The sequence below is a fragment of the Anser cygnoides genome, chromosome 6 (assembly GCF_040182565.1).
Source record: "Anser cygnoides isolate HZ-2024a breed goose chromosome 6, Taihu_goose_T2T_genome, whole genome shotgun sequence".
NCBI classification, from domain to species: domain Eukaryota; kingdom Metazoa; phylum Chordata; class Aves; order Anseriformes; family Anatidae; genus Anser; species Anser cygnoides.
In genome coordinates this window covers 36,875,320-36,895,098 of record NC_089878.1, presented here as the reverse complement: position 1 = coordinate 36,895,098, position 19,779 = coordinate 36,875,320, and the positions used below count along the sequence as shown (strand labels likewise).

The 19,779-nt window shown below is 35.3% G+C and overlaps 1 protein-coding gene across 11 annotated transcripts in view; it reads left to right on the top strand.

Annotated features, from left to right (window-relative positions):
- The window catches only part of LRP1B (LDL receptor related protein 1B), a 681,046-nt gene that overhangs the window by 456,865 nt on the left and 204,402 nt on the right, over positions 1 to 19,779 (top strand). For all 11 annotated transcript variants that reach the window (XR_010832147.1, XR_007162924.2, XM_048062804.2 and 8 more), the window contains 6 exons: positions 3,802 to 4,002; positions 6,081 to 6,326; positions 13,474 to 13,671; positions 16,040 to 16,244; positions 17,634 to 17,798; positions 18,872 to 19,116. Coding sequence is in view for 9 of the 11 variants with exons in the window: in XM_048062804.2 (XP_047918761.2) it covers positions 3,802 to 4,002; positions 6,081 to 6,326; positions 13,474 to 13,671; positions 16,040 to 16,244; positions 17,634 to 17,798; positions 18,872 to 19,116 (1,260 nt within the window). In the remaining 2 variants the exon portion in view is untranslated. The remainder of the gene's footprint in view (positions 1 to 3,801; positions 4,003 to 6,080; positions 6,327 to 13,473; positions 13,672 to 16,039; positions 16,245 to 17,633; positions 17,799 to 18,871; positions 19,117 to 19,779) is intronic.

The window sequence follows — 19,779 nt, the reverse complement described above, 5'->3', positions numbered from 1 at the left end:
CTTTATATATTGCTAGGTGGTAGTGTCCAATTTACTAAATCAAAATATAATAGGTCTGCTTCAAAAGAAAGGTAAATTAATCTGTTAATTTGCATTAATGGATTTCAGATTGACATTTCTCATTTTTGCTGGAACATCACACAGTCGTTTGTGGAGATGCAATAAACAATGTTAGAGTTCTGAGCAGCAGTAGTGAAGGAGGTATATTGACTACCTTAGATTAGCTACCATTGGGCTGCTTCTAGTCCACTTTCTGCTTTTAAATTAAATTAGACTACTTCTAAGTTAGTTTAGGCTAAATTAGATAAAGCTAAAATTAAATTCAGTATTCTAAATTCAGATTCTGTCCTACAACTTTTTTACAGGTATGTACCTCAACTCAGATTTATGTACTGCAAAAATCTATACTTTTTATTCTGTTTCCTACTTGCAGATTGCAGTACTGGACCAAAACTAAAATCTGTGCAATCTCACTTAAAAATTGCTCTAATGATAGTAGTATTCAAGTACTTCTGGGAAGACAAATGTAAAAAAGTCATGAATACTTCAGTTTAGTAAGCAATAGATCTGAACTCTATTGTACATTTTTCATACTTACGGCTTTTTGTATTTTGTTGAAGAAGCAGTTAATTCTGTAGGTCACCATTTTTAATGCTATCTTGTGGGCTATCATTTTGTACTTTTTTTTTTTTTTCCCCATGTGTTAATAATATACCAGAGGAAAAAAAAATGAAGGAAGAAGTAGTATTTATTTGAGTGGGAAAATAAGGAATGTACACAGAGAGGAAGTAACCAGCTGGTGATTACAGTGATATTGGAAGAGGAGGACAACAGCAAATAATACTGTCTGAATGTGGAATTATAAGAGTCAAAATGGAAGATTGTGATATGGGATGAGTAGAGGAGAAAATTTCTCTTTTGTCTCATCCAGGAGATATTTATAAGCATCTGCTTTGAACAAAAAGCTTTTAAATAGCAGAAATTAGTGTGAGAAAGTAGTTTAAGTCTCAAGTGTGTACTACAAAGCAAGTAAGATCATTGACTGACTGGCATAGTTGCTGCATTTTGTTGAACATGTCAGATTAGAACATATGCATTTTTGTGTGAATGAGTTTGGGTCCATTCCATAGGTTAGGAAGGCATTACAGCTTTCAGCAGTTAGGAGCAACACTAAGAGGAAAATGAATGCAATTAACTGTCCATCAAAGCAGCTTTCCTACAGTTTAATAGATCATCAGTCCAAAAACTCCCTGGGTTCAGTAGACTGACAAAGACTGAACAGTGTGTAAAAAGTTAATTCTCTGTTGTACTTGCTAATAGTAGTAGAAAATGGAAAAAAAAAAAAAAAAAAAAAGCTGGAGAAGCATTTGGATGAGTCTTTTACCCATAGTTCTTGCTTCAGAACTTCTAATGTACTACTTTACATTTACTTTTTCTGTATTACGCTAAAGAGCTATGGCAAAGAAAAGATATATCCATTGAGGCAGTTAACTTATCATAGAATTTTACAGAAATGGTTTCTAGAAACGAAAAATGTAAGATTCAGTAAGGGGCAGTAAAGCAAAAATAATTGAGTGAATTTGAAATAATGATTTCAAGAGAGTCATAATATTTCATTAGGTCTGTCTCTTTAGAATTTTGTCAAAGATTAATTCCTTGTAAGTATATTCTACTTAAGAACATGTCATAGCTATCATAGTGGTAGCTAAATCATTTAGTTTAAAATATATCTTCATTAAGGTAAGGGAAAGGTAGGAAAACTGATTTGCTCTGTAAACATTTGTATGTATTAAAAGATTAAAAAAAAAAAAAGAAGAAGAAGAAGAGGAAGAAAAAGAAAAACAGATTAGGAGCTCTACTAGAAGCAACACCAATTTACTTTGGGACCTGGCATTTGCTTGGTATTCATGTCTTCCATTAGCTTTCATTCTACTGCTGTGTTAGAATAATATATAAAATCAATGTTCATTTCAAGATAATAATGAATCTAGGCATTTTTTGAAGCAATTTTGATTGCATGTGAGAACAGACAGCATACATGTTATGCGAACAGCTTTGTTTCCTTGTGTCTGTTCATTCCTATCTTTTTTGGATATTCGGGACTTTGGGACTTTGACCCCTTGGTAGCCTATTTAGGGCTTTGACCATTATTGCAAAAGGGGAAAGCTTTTCATTCTAATTGACTTCTCTCCCCGTTTAATTTTTCAGGGATTTTGCATTGGTAAAATTATGTTCTGTTGTTTGAAACCGCATTCTCTGTACTGTGATCCTGAAATTTCAATTCTTGGTGTTGTTCACCGAAAGTGAAAGCAGCCTTGTGAGATGCTGCAGAAACATATTTTTTTCTTTGTTCTTGTACCAGTGTATTGTATCATTCTGTGAAGAAGATGGTACCCGTGCAATTAAAAGAAGGTGAAAATAACAAATGAAAACCATTATTCTCATCTTAAGCTAACCAGCAAACAATTCTTTCAAAATAAATTGAAATCAGCTACTCTTTTATGGCAGATAGTAGAATGACAGTTAGGGATGGGTGCTACATTTTGCAGACAGCTCTACAGAATCTCTTTCAAGGTGGTTTTATAAGGGGCCATGCCGTGTGCAACACAGAGTAACTGATAGCCTGTAGTGGATCAGGCACTGGGGTGCATTTAATAACCAATGGGATGGGAGTTTATTCTAGCTGATTATTTCACTCACTCGCTTGGTATCATATTCAGTCTCAATTTTCTGTTGGGAAGATGGTTGCCAAACTGGGAAGGCTGAACAGAAAGTCACGTTAGTTCATGCTGTTCAGCAGTTTGCAGTTACCAGTCTTGTGTTTAAGTCTTGATTATCACCAGCCATTACCTGGGCATCCACAGGCATTGTTCTCAGTGGATCCCCATGCTTCCAGGATCTTCTGTCCCATTCCAGACAGCCTCTCTAAGTAGTTTATAGGCAGAAGCACAGTGCAAGATCAGCTTCTTAATTAGTTCTATTTGATGTCTCCGTATTAATTGGAGAGATAAGTCCATAACAATTTTGTTCAGTCCAGGTGTTACCAAAATTTACAACCAGCCTTTTGTGGTTGTAGCTAGCAAGTAACAAGTTTATGCTGGAGAGATCAAAAATACAGTTTGGGACATGACTATGCACACATGTGCACACACATACATTCATTGTCTGTTATTCTTTAACTGTTGCAAACCCTGGCTTCAGTGATTCTAATTTAATACCTGTATGTTTTTTTTAAAGATCATTACCATGTTCTCAGTCAAAAGGCTGTCTTGCATCTCTAAATGTTAGTGGTCAGCACAAAGGTGTTGGTTTCTTATTTTTTATTTTATTTTTTTCCTTTTAAAGACTGAAAGAAATGATCTGAACACTGCTTTGGTAGTACTAAAATCTTGTCAGATGTTTCATCCTTTATAGTTATTCTGTGTAAAAGATAATCATTTCTCTGTCATGTTCTGGAAATGTATTGTTTATACTTCCTAGAAAGATTTTGTTCCTCAAACCCACATAAATAGAATGTCATATCTTGAAACACTGCTTCTATGGAAGGCTGTTGGAATAGAAGATAAAGGAGGAGAGAGGAAGAAAAGCTGAAGTAAAAAAATAAAAAATAAAAAAATAATAAAAACCAGTACTATTTGGAATATTTAACTGAGATTATGAGGATATGTCCTGCCTGTAAGCATTTTTATTCAGCATAGAAAAAATCAGGATTGATCCTGTGTAATGTTACTGACATTTTTTTTCCAAAGCTTGCTTCCAGTCTGATTTCCTGTGTTTATTTTGTGTCTTTTTTTCTCCAAGGGAGATGCATTAGCAAAGCGTGGCTATGTGATGGCGATATTGATTGTGAGGATCAGTCTGATGAGGATAATTGCGAGGGCTATATGTGTGGACCACCAAAATACCCTTGTGCTAATGATACCTCCATCTGCCTACAGCCTGAGAAGCTCTGCAATGGGAGAAGAGATTGTCCTGATGGATCTGATGAAGGCGATCTTTGTGGTATTTGCTTTAGACACATTTTCCTGATTCCTTGATACCGTCTGTCATAATATTTTCTTTCAAACAAAACTTCTCATGTTAATCTTATGGAAATTTTATCACAGTAGCCTGTGTGAGGATTTATGTTTATTTTAATTTAAATCATGCTGTTCTTTTCCTTGATCTATCAGTTTTTTTTCAAATAAGGGCAAACATAGCTGCTTAGGTAACTCTTTCATTTTCTGGAGGTAAACAATTTAAGGGGCTCTGGCATAAATGAAAGCACTGAACCTAATGTGCAATTCTCTCAGATTACAAAAGCTTGAGTTGATGGAAACCTGTCAGTAGCTGCATAGAAGATCATGAAGAAATGTATTGGGATAGCTAGAAGGCATTAACATTTCTCTTTGATGGTAACAGAATTTGGAGGTGCTCTCAAGCGTTTTCACTCTCTAGGATCAGTCTTCACTAGGAGACCCTTCAATGGGCTGTGCTGAGTCACCTTAATTGTTTAGCGTAGCTGAGTGAATTCACTGGCTGGGCAAAAGCTGCTGGAGAGAGCAGAGATTTCCACTGTCTTGCTCTGTTGGTTTGCAGACTGTGCTGTTAGAGGGATTGTTAAATTCATTGTGCCTCTGGAGTATGTTAAAATTACGTGGTAGCCCCAAATTTCCCATACTGTCACCTGTTCTGTTGTTAGTGCATCATTTAAACTCCAGGTGAAAGAAGATATAGCGTATGGTCATTTATATTATTTCTGTGCTGTTGCTGTATTTGGACAATCATCTTTCTACTAGTAGTAGACAATTATGGCATCTATATCCTGTTGGACACAACATAGGGCCCAGCTTGTCTTTTAACAATTGTTACAACTTCTAGATGGTGTGCTACTCAACAACAGGCATTTTACCTGTCTTAATTATTTAGTTTTAAAACAAACCCAAGCATAAAATGAAGGATATATTCAGGATGTATGGCTTGTCAGGCTGCACCTTTGCATGTTAGATATTTTAAAGAGCTTGATCCTTTTTTTGTCTTTAAAAAGATAAAAATAAAAAAAATAAAAATTGAAATCTGAACAAAGGGCTATTAGAAGAAAGTCCTTTTTATTCCTTTATTAAAATTGGGAAGGGAATAATTCTTGTTTAGAAAACATTTTTATAAATCTTATCACAAGTGAACAGGGCTTTCAGAAACTTGGTAGAATCAAACAAAATAACTAAAGACACAAATAGATTAAAAAATAAAAATGAAGCCTTGTTTCCAGTGCAACAATGGACCAGTTTGGCACTGCCATTGATTCTGTGATTATTAGTAGTATTATGAGGTAAGGAGTAATTCTATGGCTTTTTTGCTCCAGAGATCACAGAATTTCTCACAGACCACTGTACACAATTACCATGCTTTAAAATCAGATTCTTTAAAGGTTTCACAAATCACCATCAATCCATTTAGGAGATCTTTGCAGATCATCAGTTATGCGCAGAATATAATGTGAGAGTGTTGACACAGACGATGCAGAGACAGTATTCTCTAGTAGTTGTTAATGGAAAAGAAGGATAAATAAATCCTTATTTGTTTTTATTTATTTATTTTTAATTCTTACTTGTACATGTTTCTTTGACAATGAGTTGTTTATGATATAGATACCTAATGACTAAGAGATGAAGCCTTCCCAAACCCAGAAATTCAAGTATTTGGAGGCAAGGGAAGTATTTGGGAAAGTATGTGTGTTTATTTTTCTATACATCAGCCGTGGGCTAACTCTGTATGTACACTGTATTTCTTCAGTGAAAGAAATAATATGCATGAAAGTCTGTGAAGATGAGTGTGTGTGTGTATATATATATATATATATGTATTGTACATCTGTCATGCTAAAATATTGAAAGGTTGCAGGAAAGCTACAATGCTGAATACTTAAAAATTAGACCATTTTAAAAATAAATACACATAGCTGTTTAGCAGATTTAAAATTCAGTTTGCTTTTCTTAGAGGCTTTTCATATGTTTTAGTTGACCCGGTGTCTTTAAGAAGTATACAATATAACTGATGTCCCTTGCAGTCCTTAATGCTTTAATTTTTCCATGTTATTTCAGATGAATGTTCACTTAATAATGGTGGATGTAGCCATCAATGTTCTGTGGTTCCTGGAGGAAGAATTGTGTGTTCCTGCCCTGCAGGATTCAGTCTTAGTATAGACAACAAAACTTGTGAAATCATGGATTATTGTACCAAGCACCTTAAGTGTAGTCAAGTATGTGAACAGCATAAAAATACTGTCAAGTGCTCATGTTATGAAGGCTGGAAGCTCAGTAAGGATGGAGAAAATTGCATTAGTACCGGTAAGTTGAATTCAGTTCACTGTTCCAGACATTAATAGCTGTTATGTCCATTTAGTGGTAGGTTGTTGTTTGTTCATTTTTTACCCATTTTTTAATATTAAGTATAGGTTTGGATTATGAAAATTTAGGGCTGATAGGAATCTGAAAAACTCATCAAAGGTGACGCTGTTCGTGATGCAGGATGAAGGAGTAATGCAGTATTAGTTCTTACTTTATAAAACATCCCATAGAATGCTAATGCCATATAATTTTTGAGTCATTCAGAGTTTTAAGCATTTTTAAGTATATTTTTGATGCAGGGGAGTTATATATGTATTTATGTTTATGTATGTGTACATATAGATATATGTATATAAGGAATATAGGGTATTTTCTATTTATTTTCAAGAAAATTATCAGTCTGTGACATCTTGATATTGATTGGTTAAATGAAGTAAAAGATCAGTCTTCTAATATGTAAATAAAAACAATTTTAACAGAGTGCCTTGCCTTGTTACATCCAGACTCCTCTTGCAATCTTGAAGTGTTACAAAAGTATTAGAAGGTTATCTGGTTTTGAACTCAACAGTTTCAAAAAGCGAACATCTTTAGTTGTTATTACTTTTTTCTGTTTTAAATAACATGTATGTGAACAAAAGAATGCAGCTATAGTTCAACATGTTCCAGTTTGTTTGTCACTTGTAGGCCATACAAAGAAAAATGAGTTGAATATTTAGAGAATCAAGGAACTTTTGTCTAAGATTGCAGAAGACATACTTTGAGTTCTCTTACTAGCTTGCTTTTGCAAAAAGAGGCAGTCCTCCTGCCATGACTCCGCTCCCCACTTTCAAGTTAGGCTGTTTCTATTATTTTGCAGCGGTTTTCTGTCACTGGCAAGACACAGTAAATGACAGCCCATAGTGGATTTGCATACTGTGCTTTGTTTAAGAACTGTGAGATTAGAATTTTTGCCGTACTTGATCATTGCAATCACTCACTCTCCTTCCAGCATTACATTTGCTAGGTCTCGACCTGCTTTTCCAGAAGGGGGATCACTGCTGATTTAGGAGAATGAGATTTAAAATTGTGTTTATTCATCGTTGAGTTGCTGGTCTCGAACATTACTGGTCAGGGTCCTTGGGCATCCCTTAGCATATCTCTCCATGCATCTCTCTGTTCTCCAGAATCTTTCCCTACTTTGGGGATATTTATGACACTGTTTTACTCCTTTTTGATTCTTGATGAGTCTAATTTATTTTAGTACTGGCATTTCTGAGCATTCAAAAAACCACACATTCTTACTGGATTACACACACACACACACACAAAAAAAAAAAAGGATTAAAAGTGTTATAAAATGATGTTAGTAACTGTTGTAGAGGAATGCTTGAAATTAACTTTAAATTATACCAAATTAGCAGTATTTGAAAGCTAAGGGAAAAATAAAAATTAGAAGAAGAAAAAAATAGACTCACTTGTGCTGAAAAGTAAGAAAATTGAGACAGGGTGAGGCTTCTCAGCTTTTCTTAGGGCCATGTGATATTTCTGCTTAGTATTTAGCCATGTTAGTACGAATCTAAAGTTACAAATTGACTTTTCACATCTTATCAATGAATTTAATATTAAATATATGATCTGAGACTGGGGATGTCAGCTGGTATAAAGAAAGATGATACCTTTCTTTAAAGGTATAAAGTTTATATCTGAATGCCGTCAAAACAGCAACAAAATTATTCTGTATTTAAAACGTCATATACTTTTACAATTAATAATAAAGTCTTGACCCCTTTGAGTTTCTTTCATTTAAGGGTATGGTAAATACTCCAAAGGATAGAATCTCTGATACTTTAGTTGCTGACTGTGTGAAGAGCACTTTAGTAAACCAGTCAAGTGAGCCCAATTTTGGTCTCATCTGTGCATTTGTAAGCCTCAAAATGTCCATACAATTTACATCTCTGTACAATAGTTCTTACATAAACATAAAACAAAGGCTTATAGTTGTCTACTACAACTAGAGTTGCAAGTGATCTTGTGAAGGTCAACAGTCCCCAGTAATGTCCAAAGTCTTCAATATTACCAGTTGATATAAAGTAAGACTTAGAATAGCCATATTTGTTTGCCTTAAACTCAGAGTATAAGTGTATTATATTAGAGCAGTAACTAATAATCATTCATCCAGGAGAAAAAATGTTCAGAAGAAAATTATTACCTTGCCCTTAGCTACATTTTTTTTGGTATCTAAAATAGCACTTTCCTGTATATAGACAAACAGTTCTGTAGTACACAGCAGTAACATGTAACATTAGTATGCAGCACTTCATTTTTTCAAGACACTTTACAAAATATTTAGCTGAGTGTCCATCAAAAATATAATGGGAATACTAATAGACTGAAAACTACAGCAATCATTATGATTCCCCACCAACACCACATTTTTTTTTTTTTTTTTGCACATGGCATATCAGAATCAAAAAGTCTGTTTGCCAGAGGAATCTAATGAATAACCGAGGTAATATAATGGGTTATACAAAAATAAGTAAATAGAAATATTAATTTGAGTGGGTTTTTTAGGTTCTCTATCAATGTCTCTTGCAATGCCATTCTCTTCCTTTCCCCTGTTTTCCCTTATTTCTGCTTATGTTATCTTCAGTTCTTGAGGGCTTTATGTGCTGTAGTGTTTTTCTCCAGTTTCTTCGCTTTCCATATTTCATGTTTTCAACTAGTTTGCTTTTACTGTTCTGACATGTACCGTTACATTACTGACTTCCCAAAGAATAAATGTTTCATTCACTTTTAAAATTGTATCGATTGAACTAAAAGTATGCTATAGGGCTTCATTATTCAAATAGAAAGTCAATATAAATTATATATTTCCATACACTTCTTCCTAGTTTCTGTTGGAACATCCTTCAAAATAAGTTGTGCTGATATATTGCACTTGAACTCTTTTAGATGATAATAGGAAGGAAAAAACTGTTCTTGAAAGATATTTAAATTTCATTTTTATGTTCCACCTTTCAGAACTTCGTATAATAAAAGTTTGATGAACTCAGAAACATGTACTATAGATTTCATTAAAAAGTGACTTTTAGCCTTTCCTAAGCTGTAGAAACTCTGTTACGTGTATTTTTATTGTATTACTAGATACATACTTGGAAAAGAGGATGAATGTCTGTATTCTTGATCTGTTTAAGCTGTTTTTGAATTCCATTTTGTTAAAATTACCAGATAGCTATCAATATTAAAATTGGAAAAAAAATGCAATGCCAAACTTTATATATTTTTTTCTAAATTCTTTACAAAATTATCATTTTCTTTTGAGGTAAACTTCAGAAAAGCATAGTGTAAGTTGCTTGTTTGTCCTACTGTTGTTACAGTAAGCTTCAAGGAAACAATAGGCATTTATTTGGGAAATAAATGTTTCAGTTCATATTTTTCCCAAAACTTTCAAGTTAAAACCACTGGAAAAGGTGAAGCATTAGTCTTTCTATACAGTGTTTTTAAGTGCGTTATTCCTGCAATTCTCTTCTATCAGAATTTTTTCTTTCACTTGTTGATGCAGATTGTACTTAAAATCTTTATATCATGAATTTCATATACTTACTGTATATGATAAAAAAGCATTCATGAATTCAGTAGTTACAGAAATGTATGGTTTTTGTCTACTACATTGTTATCAATGACCATTCTTAAAAGGAAAAAGAAAAATGAGATCAGGAAAGAAGAGAATCAAGACGCATTTCATTGAATTCAGCCAAAGCAAGAGTATATGAAAATACACATAATTAATTGGTAAAATACAGAGTATTTGCTCTCAATTTTATAATTCACTGCAATGTAGCTCATTCATAGTTATAAAATTACAAGGTTGGAAAGAACATCAAACACAATAAGAATGCTGCTGTTGTTTATCTGCTTTCAAAGACCTTCAAGACACCTTCAATGGTGAACTCCCAGTTTCACAGAGGAGATACATTTCAGTGCTCCACTCTCCCTTAAGATTTTTTTTTGGCTTTTCTGAGTCATCTTGCTCCATTTTAAGCCTTTAATCCTTGGCCTACTTGTTATTTATATAGAAAACAAGATTTTTCCCATTTCCATATTATCAACCTCTTAAGTCTTTGAAGAATTTTATGTACTTCCACTCATCATCTTGCTCTGTTCTTTTTTAGACTAAGCATTCCCAGTTCGTTCTTTCTTTTTCTGCAGGTCATGCTTTCTAAACCTATTAAAAAGGTTGCTAATTTCCTCTTAAATTCCTGTAGTTGATTCACATTCTTCTTTAAGAGTCATGCTCAGAACAGGGTACAGTATTGTAGATTGTCTTCTCTAAAGCTAAGGAGGTAAGATTTATATCATATTTATTTCATATGCAAGCCTTGTGATGACCGTATTTACAGTGCCAAGCCATTGCTGATCTAGGTTCAGCTTGATAATTTCCTAGATTCTTCCCTACTGGTCTGGTATCCCATCAATTACATACTTAATTTTATGCAGCTTATTATCCTTGAAGCGTGGTACTTAATAGACACACAGCAATAGGGGGGGGTTAGTAAAATTCTGGACCACTCCAATCATACAGACTACTAGACTACTGTGATTGATTGCTACATCATGTAAAGCAGAATGATGGCTGGACTTGAGTTCACAACTCGCTAGCCAGGCTTCTAGTCAAAAGAAAAGGTATTCTTGTAACTTGCTAAACGATTCTTCAGTTTTCAGGTCTCATCTTGTTTGTGCTCGGGCTTTCATTTTATGAAAGCTTTTGCTTTCAAGTTATAATCATTAGTGCTAGCAATTTGACTGTATTTAAATATCCTTGTCATAGAGGAACCTGAGTAAAACTGTGTTGTGGTTTAACCCGGCTGGCAGCTAAACACCACACAGCCGTTCGCTCACCCTCCCCCCTCCCTCTCTGGGATGGGGGAGAGAAACGGGAAAGTGAAGCCTGTGAGTTGAGATAAAGACAGTTTATTAAGAGAGGAAAATAATAATAATAATAATAATAATAATAATAGTATTAATAATAATAATGTGTACAAAACAAGCGATGCACAATGCAATTGCTCACCACCCGCTGACCGATGCCCAGCCTATCCCTGAGCAGCCAGCCCCCCACCCCGGCTAGCCACCCCTATATATTGTTTAGCATGACCCCAGATGGTATGGAATACCCCTTTGGCCAGTCTGGGTCAGCTGTCCTGGGTCTGTCCCCTCCCAGCTCCTGCTGCACCCCCAGCCTGCTCGCTGGCAGGACAGAGCGAGAAGCTGAAAAGTCCTTGGCCTGGTGTAAACACTGCTCTGCAACAATTAAAACATCAGCATGTTATCAGCGCTCTTCTCATCCTAATCCAAAACATAGCACCCTACCAGCTGCTAGGAGGAAAAATAACTCTGTCCTAACTGAAACCAGGACAAACTGGTTTCTGTCTACTTTCTGACTTCTTTCTGGAGAAATTTTTAATTTGCAATCCTTGTCTCATGTTTGTCACAGTATAACTCATTCTTTTTTTTTATGTAGTATCACAACAGTGACTTGATTGTATATCAGTCACAGTAACCAAAGACCTGAATGTATATCTTTGTATTGTTGCAGGAAGGGAAAGGAAGAGGGAAAAAAAATAAAAAAAAAATAAAAATTTGATCTGCTCATTTAAACCAAAAAGCCTCAAACACCCAAATGGTGTTACTTTGCCTACATGTATTTTCTTACCCATTTCTTCTTGTTGATTTACATTCTATGTACTGTATGTTAAATTTGTTAAAATCACATTAAATTCTAATCCTTTTCATCATTGTATCTGATGATTTGTACCTTACATTATTTAGTTTGAGGTAGACTTCCTCTAGTTGAATGGAAAAAAAAGCCACCAAGGAAGCACATATTTTTTAATTTTCTTCTCTTTTTTGCAGTTTTGGTGCTTATTACTGAGAAACATAGAAGAAACTACTGCCGTTTTATATCATGTGTCTTCTTATGCATTGGAGTTGCCTAAAACACAAGTTGTTATTAGCCTGTGGTTTCTTGCATAACGGCTGCCAATTTACCAGAAATTGTGAAGTGCCCTTAAACTGTTTCTCAGGTTTAGATAACTGATACTTGTGAAACTGCTACTAATGTCAGTGATCCCGTTCTTCATTAAATTATTCAACCACAGCAGAGCTTTGAAAAATAGGCCTTTCAGAAAGGTAGTCATTGCTCTAACAAACACAAGGATCATTTGGAAAGGCCAAGGCAGATTCTGAAAAAGTACATCAGCAGAAACATAACTCTAGAGAGGTATCTACTCCTTTAACTTAAAAAAAAAATAAAAAATGTACACTTGTATTGCATTCTAGGAGAAATAACTGAAACACACACACAAAACAAACAAAAAAAAAAAACACATCCACTTTCTGGTGGTTCAGTGTGAAAACCTTTGTTTATTAGTGTGGATATATTGAGTTTATTTGAAAGTTTACAGAGATCCATTAACAAAGCTACTTGTCTGAAAAACTTTCCCTAATCTGAACTGTGTAAGAATTATATACAAAATCAATTTTATAGTATGGTTGACCTACACAGAGAGCTTTTGTATATATTTACATGAATTTTTTGAATAGCAAAGGAAGGAGAACTTTAGTGGTAGGTGGGTTTGGTGGTGGGGTATACCAGTAAGTACATAAAAAATTAATTTCCTTGCTTGGTAGTTTGCAGTGGGGTTTAATTAAAATAAATAAATGGATAAATAAAAGTAGGTTATATATATTATTGTTATATATATAAGCCAATTGTTTTCAGCTAACTGGCTGTGGAAAAATGTATAATTTAATGGATTAATATTTCTGAAGCTTTTGAGAAAACAGATTTTAATTTTGATAACTTGAGTCTTTTTAAAGATCTTATTATGGAACTATTTTTGGTGGAGCTATAAACCATGGTTCAATAGTTGATTTTGATATTTCTGATTTTATTGTGATCAAAGATAATGTTAGAATGAAGAAGTGGGAAATTTTAAAGGACTAAAAAATATAAAATATATTCAAAAGACTATGAGAAAGTTAATTGTTTTAATCATGTTTCTCTTGAAAAAATACTCTGCTGTTCTTATTCCAATTGTCATTTATAGCAATATGTAATAATCTCTTCTTTATCATTCTTTTGAAATGTATAATCTTCTGCTTCCAGATCCATTTGAGGCTTTCATAATTTTTTCTATTCGACATGAGATCAGAAAAATTGATCTTCACAAACGTGACTACAGCCTCTTGGTTCCTGGTTTAAGAAATACAATAGCACTTGATTTTCATTTCAGTCAGAGTTTACTGTACTGGACAGACGTGGTAGAAGACAAAATTTACAGAGGCAAGCTTTCTGATACTGGAGGTATGAATTTAATCTTTAATTTCTTAATTGTCAGAACAACTGCAGTTACAGGGTGTTGGACTTCCTAAATTGTAACTGAGCTACCATTCACACGAAGAGGATCTTTGATGGCATTCTGCCTTTAAAAGGGTGTGTATCTAGATTGGTGCACTGCTAGAACAAAATTTTGTTATAAAAGTCTCCTTTTGCAATACACTGTAGGGGGGAAAAATGGCAGCCTCAAAGGGTCCAATGAGTTCAATATCTTTTTTTTTCTTTTCATTTTTTTTTGCAATTTAGCTTCACCATATTAAAAAACTACAAGAATTGTACTGTGGGGCATCAAGCACCTCTCTAGAAATCTTGTTCCAGTGTTTGACCACCCTCACAGGAAACAAATTTTTTCCTAATGTCCAGTCTGAATCTCCCCTGGAGCAGCTTTGTGCCGTTCCCATGTGTCCTGTCATCCGTTACCAGGAAGAAGAGACCGGCACCTCCCTCTGCACTTCCCCACCTCAGGAAGTTTTAGAGAGCCATGAGATGTCTGATTGTTGTGGTTTAACCTGGTTGGCAGCTAAACACCACACAGCTGTTCGCTCACCCTCCCCCCTCCCTCTCTGGGATGGGGGAGAGAAATGGGAAAGTGAAGCCTGTGAGTTGAGATAAAGACAGTTTATTAAGACAGGAAAATAATAACAACAATAATAATGATAATAGTACTACTACTAATAATGTGTATGAAACAAGTGATGCACAATGCAATTGCTCACCACCCGCTGACCGATGCCCAGCCTATCCCCGAGCAGCCGGAGCCCCCACCCCGGCTAGCCACCCCTATATATTGTTTAGCATGACGTCAGATGGTATGGAATACCCCTTTGGCCAGTTTGGGTCAGCTGTCCTGGGTCTGTCCCCTCCCAGCTCCTGCTGCACCCCCAGCCTGCTCGCTGGCAGGACAGAGCGAGAAGCTGAAAAGTCCTTGGCTTGGTGTAAGCACTGCTCTGCAACAATTAAAACATCAGCATGTTATCAGCGCTCTTCTCATCCTAATCCAAAACATAGCACCCTACCAGCTACTAGGAGGAAGATTAACTCTGTCCTAACTGAAACCAGGACACTGATAAAAATGCAAGAATTTATCAGATGTCTGATAAATGATCAGGTTTCACTAGGTGAAAGATTTTTCTTTGTAGTTGCATAGCATTCAGAAAGAGTTGTTCTTTTCTCTGGTAACATCGTTATGGCCAATAACTCAATATAATTTAATATTATTTAATAATATATTAAAAATATTTATACATGATGTTCTTAGTTAAAGTGTTTATTCAGGTGCTTTCACTCCTGTGTGAGCTAACTGATGGACGTATCTAAAATTTGCTATTATAAGAGTTCACATATGCACTCATGCTTACGTTCTCTGACAGTTTTTTTTTTTTCCTCCATAGTAGATGGTATTTGTGGGTACGTTTATATCCATGGGCTCAGACTAGGACAGAAGTAGCCTACAGGGCTAAGTATGTAAAGAGAACCAAAGTCTTGCCACTTTCCGTTAGTGTTTGTGGTGTTTGTATGAAACTAGTAAGGTAGTCTGTTGTCATCACATTGTGTTACAATCACACTGTATCAAAAGCCAAGTGACTTCTGTGCTTTATTAAATATATATATATATGTATATATATAAATAACGCTGCACCCTCCTGGAATTCCCGAGGGCTAACAAAATGCTTCTGTAGTTGCTGTTTGTGCAGAATCACTTGGAGATCCAGATAAATTTTATGGTGGGGAAGAGATCTTTGTAAACAGTGACAGCATAATTGTAATTGTGAATTCAAAGGAAAAAAGTAAGGTTTTCTTGTAGTGCTTTTCAAACTGTGTAGTCCAAACAGGGTTCTCCCTGCTCCTTCTGTCTTCATCATTATCTTTCAGTGTTCTCTTTTTCTGATTGACAAGAAAGTGAAATAGAGCTGCATGAAATTTGTCTGGTATGTTTAGTCAGTGGGAGACAGCACAAGCATGTCCTTCACAGATATTGCAAAAGAGGTCCCTGGTAATAGGGTACAAGAATGTCTGCTGTGTGACTCCATGTGAGCCCTGGCCTTCATTGAAATTTTCAGGGTTTTACTTACTAAACTATCAAAGAATTAAAAATTTCAATTAATATAGAATGATATTTATTTATGTACTGTCAGAAATGTACTTATTTACACCAGTCTACCCCGTTTCCAAAGAAAAAATGTCACATGGAATGAAAGAGTGCTGTCATCCATTGGATTAATCAAGAGCTCATTCCAAGAGCATATGATAGATCTGTATGTCCATGTCCACTCTATCAGGCTGTATTAGTTTTGTAAGAATCTCTCTCCCTCTCTCTCTCTTTCTCTCTTTTAAGGTGTTAGTGCCATTGAAGTGGTGGTACAACATGGCCTGGCCACACCTGAAGGTCTTACTGTAGACTGGATTGCAGGAAATATATACTGGATAGACAGCAATTTGGACCAAATAGAGGTTGCAAAACTAGATGGTACTTTGCGAACAACATTAATAGCAGGAGCTATGGAACATCCAAGGGCTATTGCTTTGGATCCCAGATATGGGTAATTATAAAAAAATTTACTTTTTCATGTTGCGGAGTATTTTAAAAATTGAGGTTTAAATGTGAAATAATTTGATTTCCTTTTTGCTGTAAGTTATAGAACCTAACTTGTTTGTAATAATTTCTGAAACTGTATTTTTAATGAAATACCATCTTTTACAGTGTGTTCTGCCCCAACGAAATAGGTTAAGAAAAGGTAACTCAGGAGATACTATTTGTTGACAAAATACTTCTCTTGCTGTGTGATTGTTTCCTTTAATTTTGTAATGTAGATGATAATAACTGGAGCCTGTGGTCAGTTAATGGACAGATTTAGATATTGCCAGGACAATTTATCTGACTTTGATATTTGCGTGACTATAAAAACATAGTTTAGATGACTAAAGTCAGGGAAGGTAAATCCCACCTTTTTTGTTTTGTTCTTGATCTTTAAAATGGAGATAATGTTTGCCAACTTGCTAGTAAGCTTATTTACAGAGTGCATAGCTTATCTTAAAGAGTGCATAGGTTATCTTTTAAAAGAGAACTTTAAAAAGTGGCATCCTATTGGCAGAAGAACTGGCAGATAAATTGTTCAAATTAAATCACTGGGGGAAAACAAACAAACAAGCAAACAAACCCACCACCAAATCAAATCACCAATCTTCCTGAAAATGAATGCTTAATATGCCTTTTGGAAAGCTAGAGGCATTTGTATACTACATTTTGTTAGAAATAGTGAAAGAATAAAATCTTTGAACACAGATGGGAATAGCTCTTCAGTCTTTTCACACGTAAATATGAATACAGAAACACTGATAATTTAAAGTAGATGTTTGTTTTAGGATTGCACAAATGCTGTAGCTCAGTGGAGGTGAGGCTGCCACAGCTTCATGTCTTCAATTCCAACCAGCATTTTGACTCCGCATGTACTCTCAGTCCTTGCATACACACACATACACAACGTACGTAAACATACATACATATACACACGACTGACCACATAGGTGAACAAAGGCTAAAACATTCAGCACAGACATGAACAGCACCAGTGGTCTTGTCCTAGTAGGTATCTATACACAACATACATGCAGAGTAGAGGTCCTCACCTAGGCAAGGAGATAGAAATGTCACTTAGCAGGAAGACAAGAACAAAACGTGCAGAATATGGTCAGTCAAGCGGACTGAACAGCAACCCATTTGCATGTGACTGGCCCATTTATACCCTCACACATTATTTCAATATAGTATGTACTAGTGTTCCTAGGCACTAAATGGAAAGTCACATTCATTTCATTTTAAAAATGAGAGTGACTGAACCTTTTTTCCAACTATTTTGTCATTGAGACATTTATATTCTTTCACATGCTTCAAAGATGTTCTTATATCTGTTTTCCTTTTCTCTCACCAGAATTCTATTTTGGACAGACTGGGATGCAAATTTTCCTCGCATTGAATCTGCTTCTATGAGTGGAGCAGAAAGAAAGATCATATATAAAGATATGGATACTGGAGCCTGGCCTAATGGCCTTACAGTGGATCACTTTGAAAAAAGAATAGTATGGACAGATGCCAGGTAAAGTGATAACAGAATTCTTGGTTATCTGTTTATAAATCCTTATTCTTACATACAAAAATGTGAGATACGTTGTAAGTGGAATGTAGATATGTACATTCTGAACATAAAGAGTTTTGTGTGTGAATGTAGTTTATGGACATTCCTCTCATTGCATTATTATTATACATAATTACTTTGTGGTTCAGCTCTTTGTCCTTAGCAGTCTTTGGTGCATAAACATTGACTAAGGGAGTGTGTCAATGTATGACTGTATGGGAGTATATTTGATCCATTCAGTGAGTGAATACATTTGGTTAAAATAAAAAAGAATCTACATATGAGAAATTCTGTTCTTGAGTGAGCTGTGGTCTTTAAACAACTCCTTGTCAGGGCCCTGAGTACATCACCAGATCTTAATGGCCATGACTGGACTTCCCAGGGGCCCATGGAGCCCATTTCAGCTCAGCCATAGCAGTGGATCCTGTCGGTTCAGACCCCAACCCACAAGCTGTCTTCCTTGCCTGACCTTGTCTTGTCACCAGAAACTTGTCTGATGACCTGGACTGTTGGTTGAACATGACTGCCACTGCTGGGACCTGCCGTACTCACCTTCCGTAGGGGCAGTAGGATGTGGTCCTGGATGATGGGGTCTCTGCCCTGTCATCTGTATCATGCATGGCTCCTGGCTTGCTGTGTCTTAGACAGCAGTCTGCTGTTAGTGCTCCCTGGCACTAACACACGGAAGACCCAAGCTACTCAACATTTTCTTTTCCTTATGTTCTTCTGAATAGAAACTGTTTTTGTTTGTTTGTTTGTTTGTTTGTTTGTTTTCTGTATTTTCACAGCATGGAGGTAAATCTGACTTTAAAAACAGCATACAAACAAAACAGTATCTCACGTCCTTAGTCAGGGAATTAAAAATGTGAACTAAATCAACTGTGATGTTGGTGATGCTCTGTAAACATTCTTTGGTCTTAACAGTGTAAGGATAAGGTCTTAATACATTTTGCACCAATTTCGTAATGGCTGTGTGATTTTTTTAATTAGTATTATTATTTTTATGTAATCTTAAATTTGGGTTTATCTTCTAGATCAGATGCTATTTATTCTGCATTATATGATGGAACCGGCATGATAGAAATTATACGGGGTCATGAATATCTTTCTCACCCGTTTGCTGTTTCCTTGTATGGGAGTGAAGTATATTGGACAGATTGGCGGACCAATACACTTGCAAAAGCCAATAAATGGACTGGCCAGAATGTCAGTGTAATACAAAAAACAAGTGCTCAGCCATTTGATCTACAGATATATCACCCAAGTCGTCAACCACAAGGTGCGTATTTATAGAACACTTAATTATTATTTATATGAGAGGAAAAAAGTACTCTCTCATATACTTGTGTCTGTATATGGATTTGCCTTGAACTGACTATTTTTACTTAAATGTCATATTCATCCCTAGTGTTCCTTGGGTAGTAATAGAATCTTTATTCAGGTGAGAACTAACGTGAGATCAGTGTCTGTGAATGCTGCCCATGTGAACTCTTGCTCTTCATCTGTTACAAATATAGTGCAGAACATATATTTAAAAAGCTTTGAATACAGTATTTTTTGTAACTGAAGTAACTATAACTAGTCTGACAAAAGCAAACATAACAATATTAGCTGTCGTGCTTCTTTCTAAAGGAAGATTTTTTTTTTTCTGTAAAATAAACTGTTTGTGCAACTTCTAGTTGTAAATATTCTTTTAGTGTTACAATTTTCTTAATTTGGCATTCACTTCTCTGTCTCTACTAGCTTCTCAGTCCCACTATTCATACTTAGGACTACATAATTTAGATTCTACTAGTAGAGACTACTACTTTTCTACCTTTTATAGCTGCAGTTGGATCTTGCCCCTAAACAGATGCTTTTCCACAGCGATTCCTATTCACTTAACAACTTTTATTTTTAAATAACATTAACAACTTGCAATTTCAAATTACAATAGTATGTT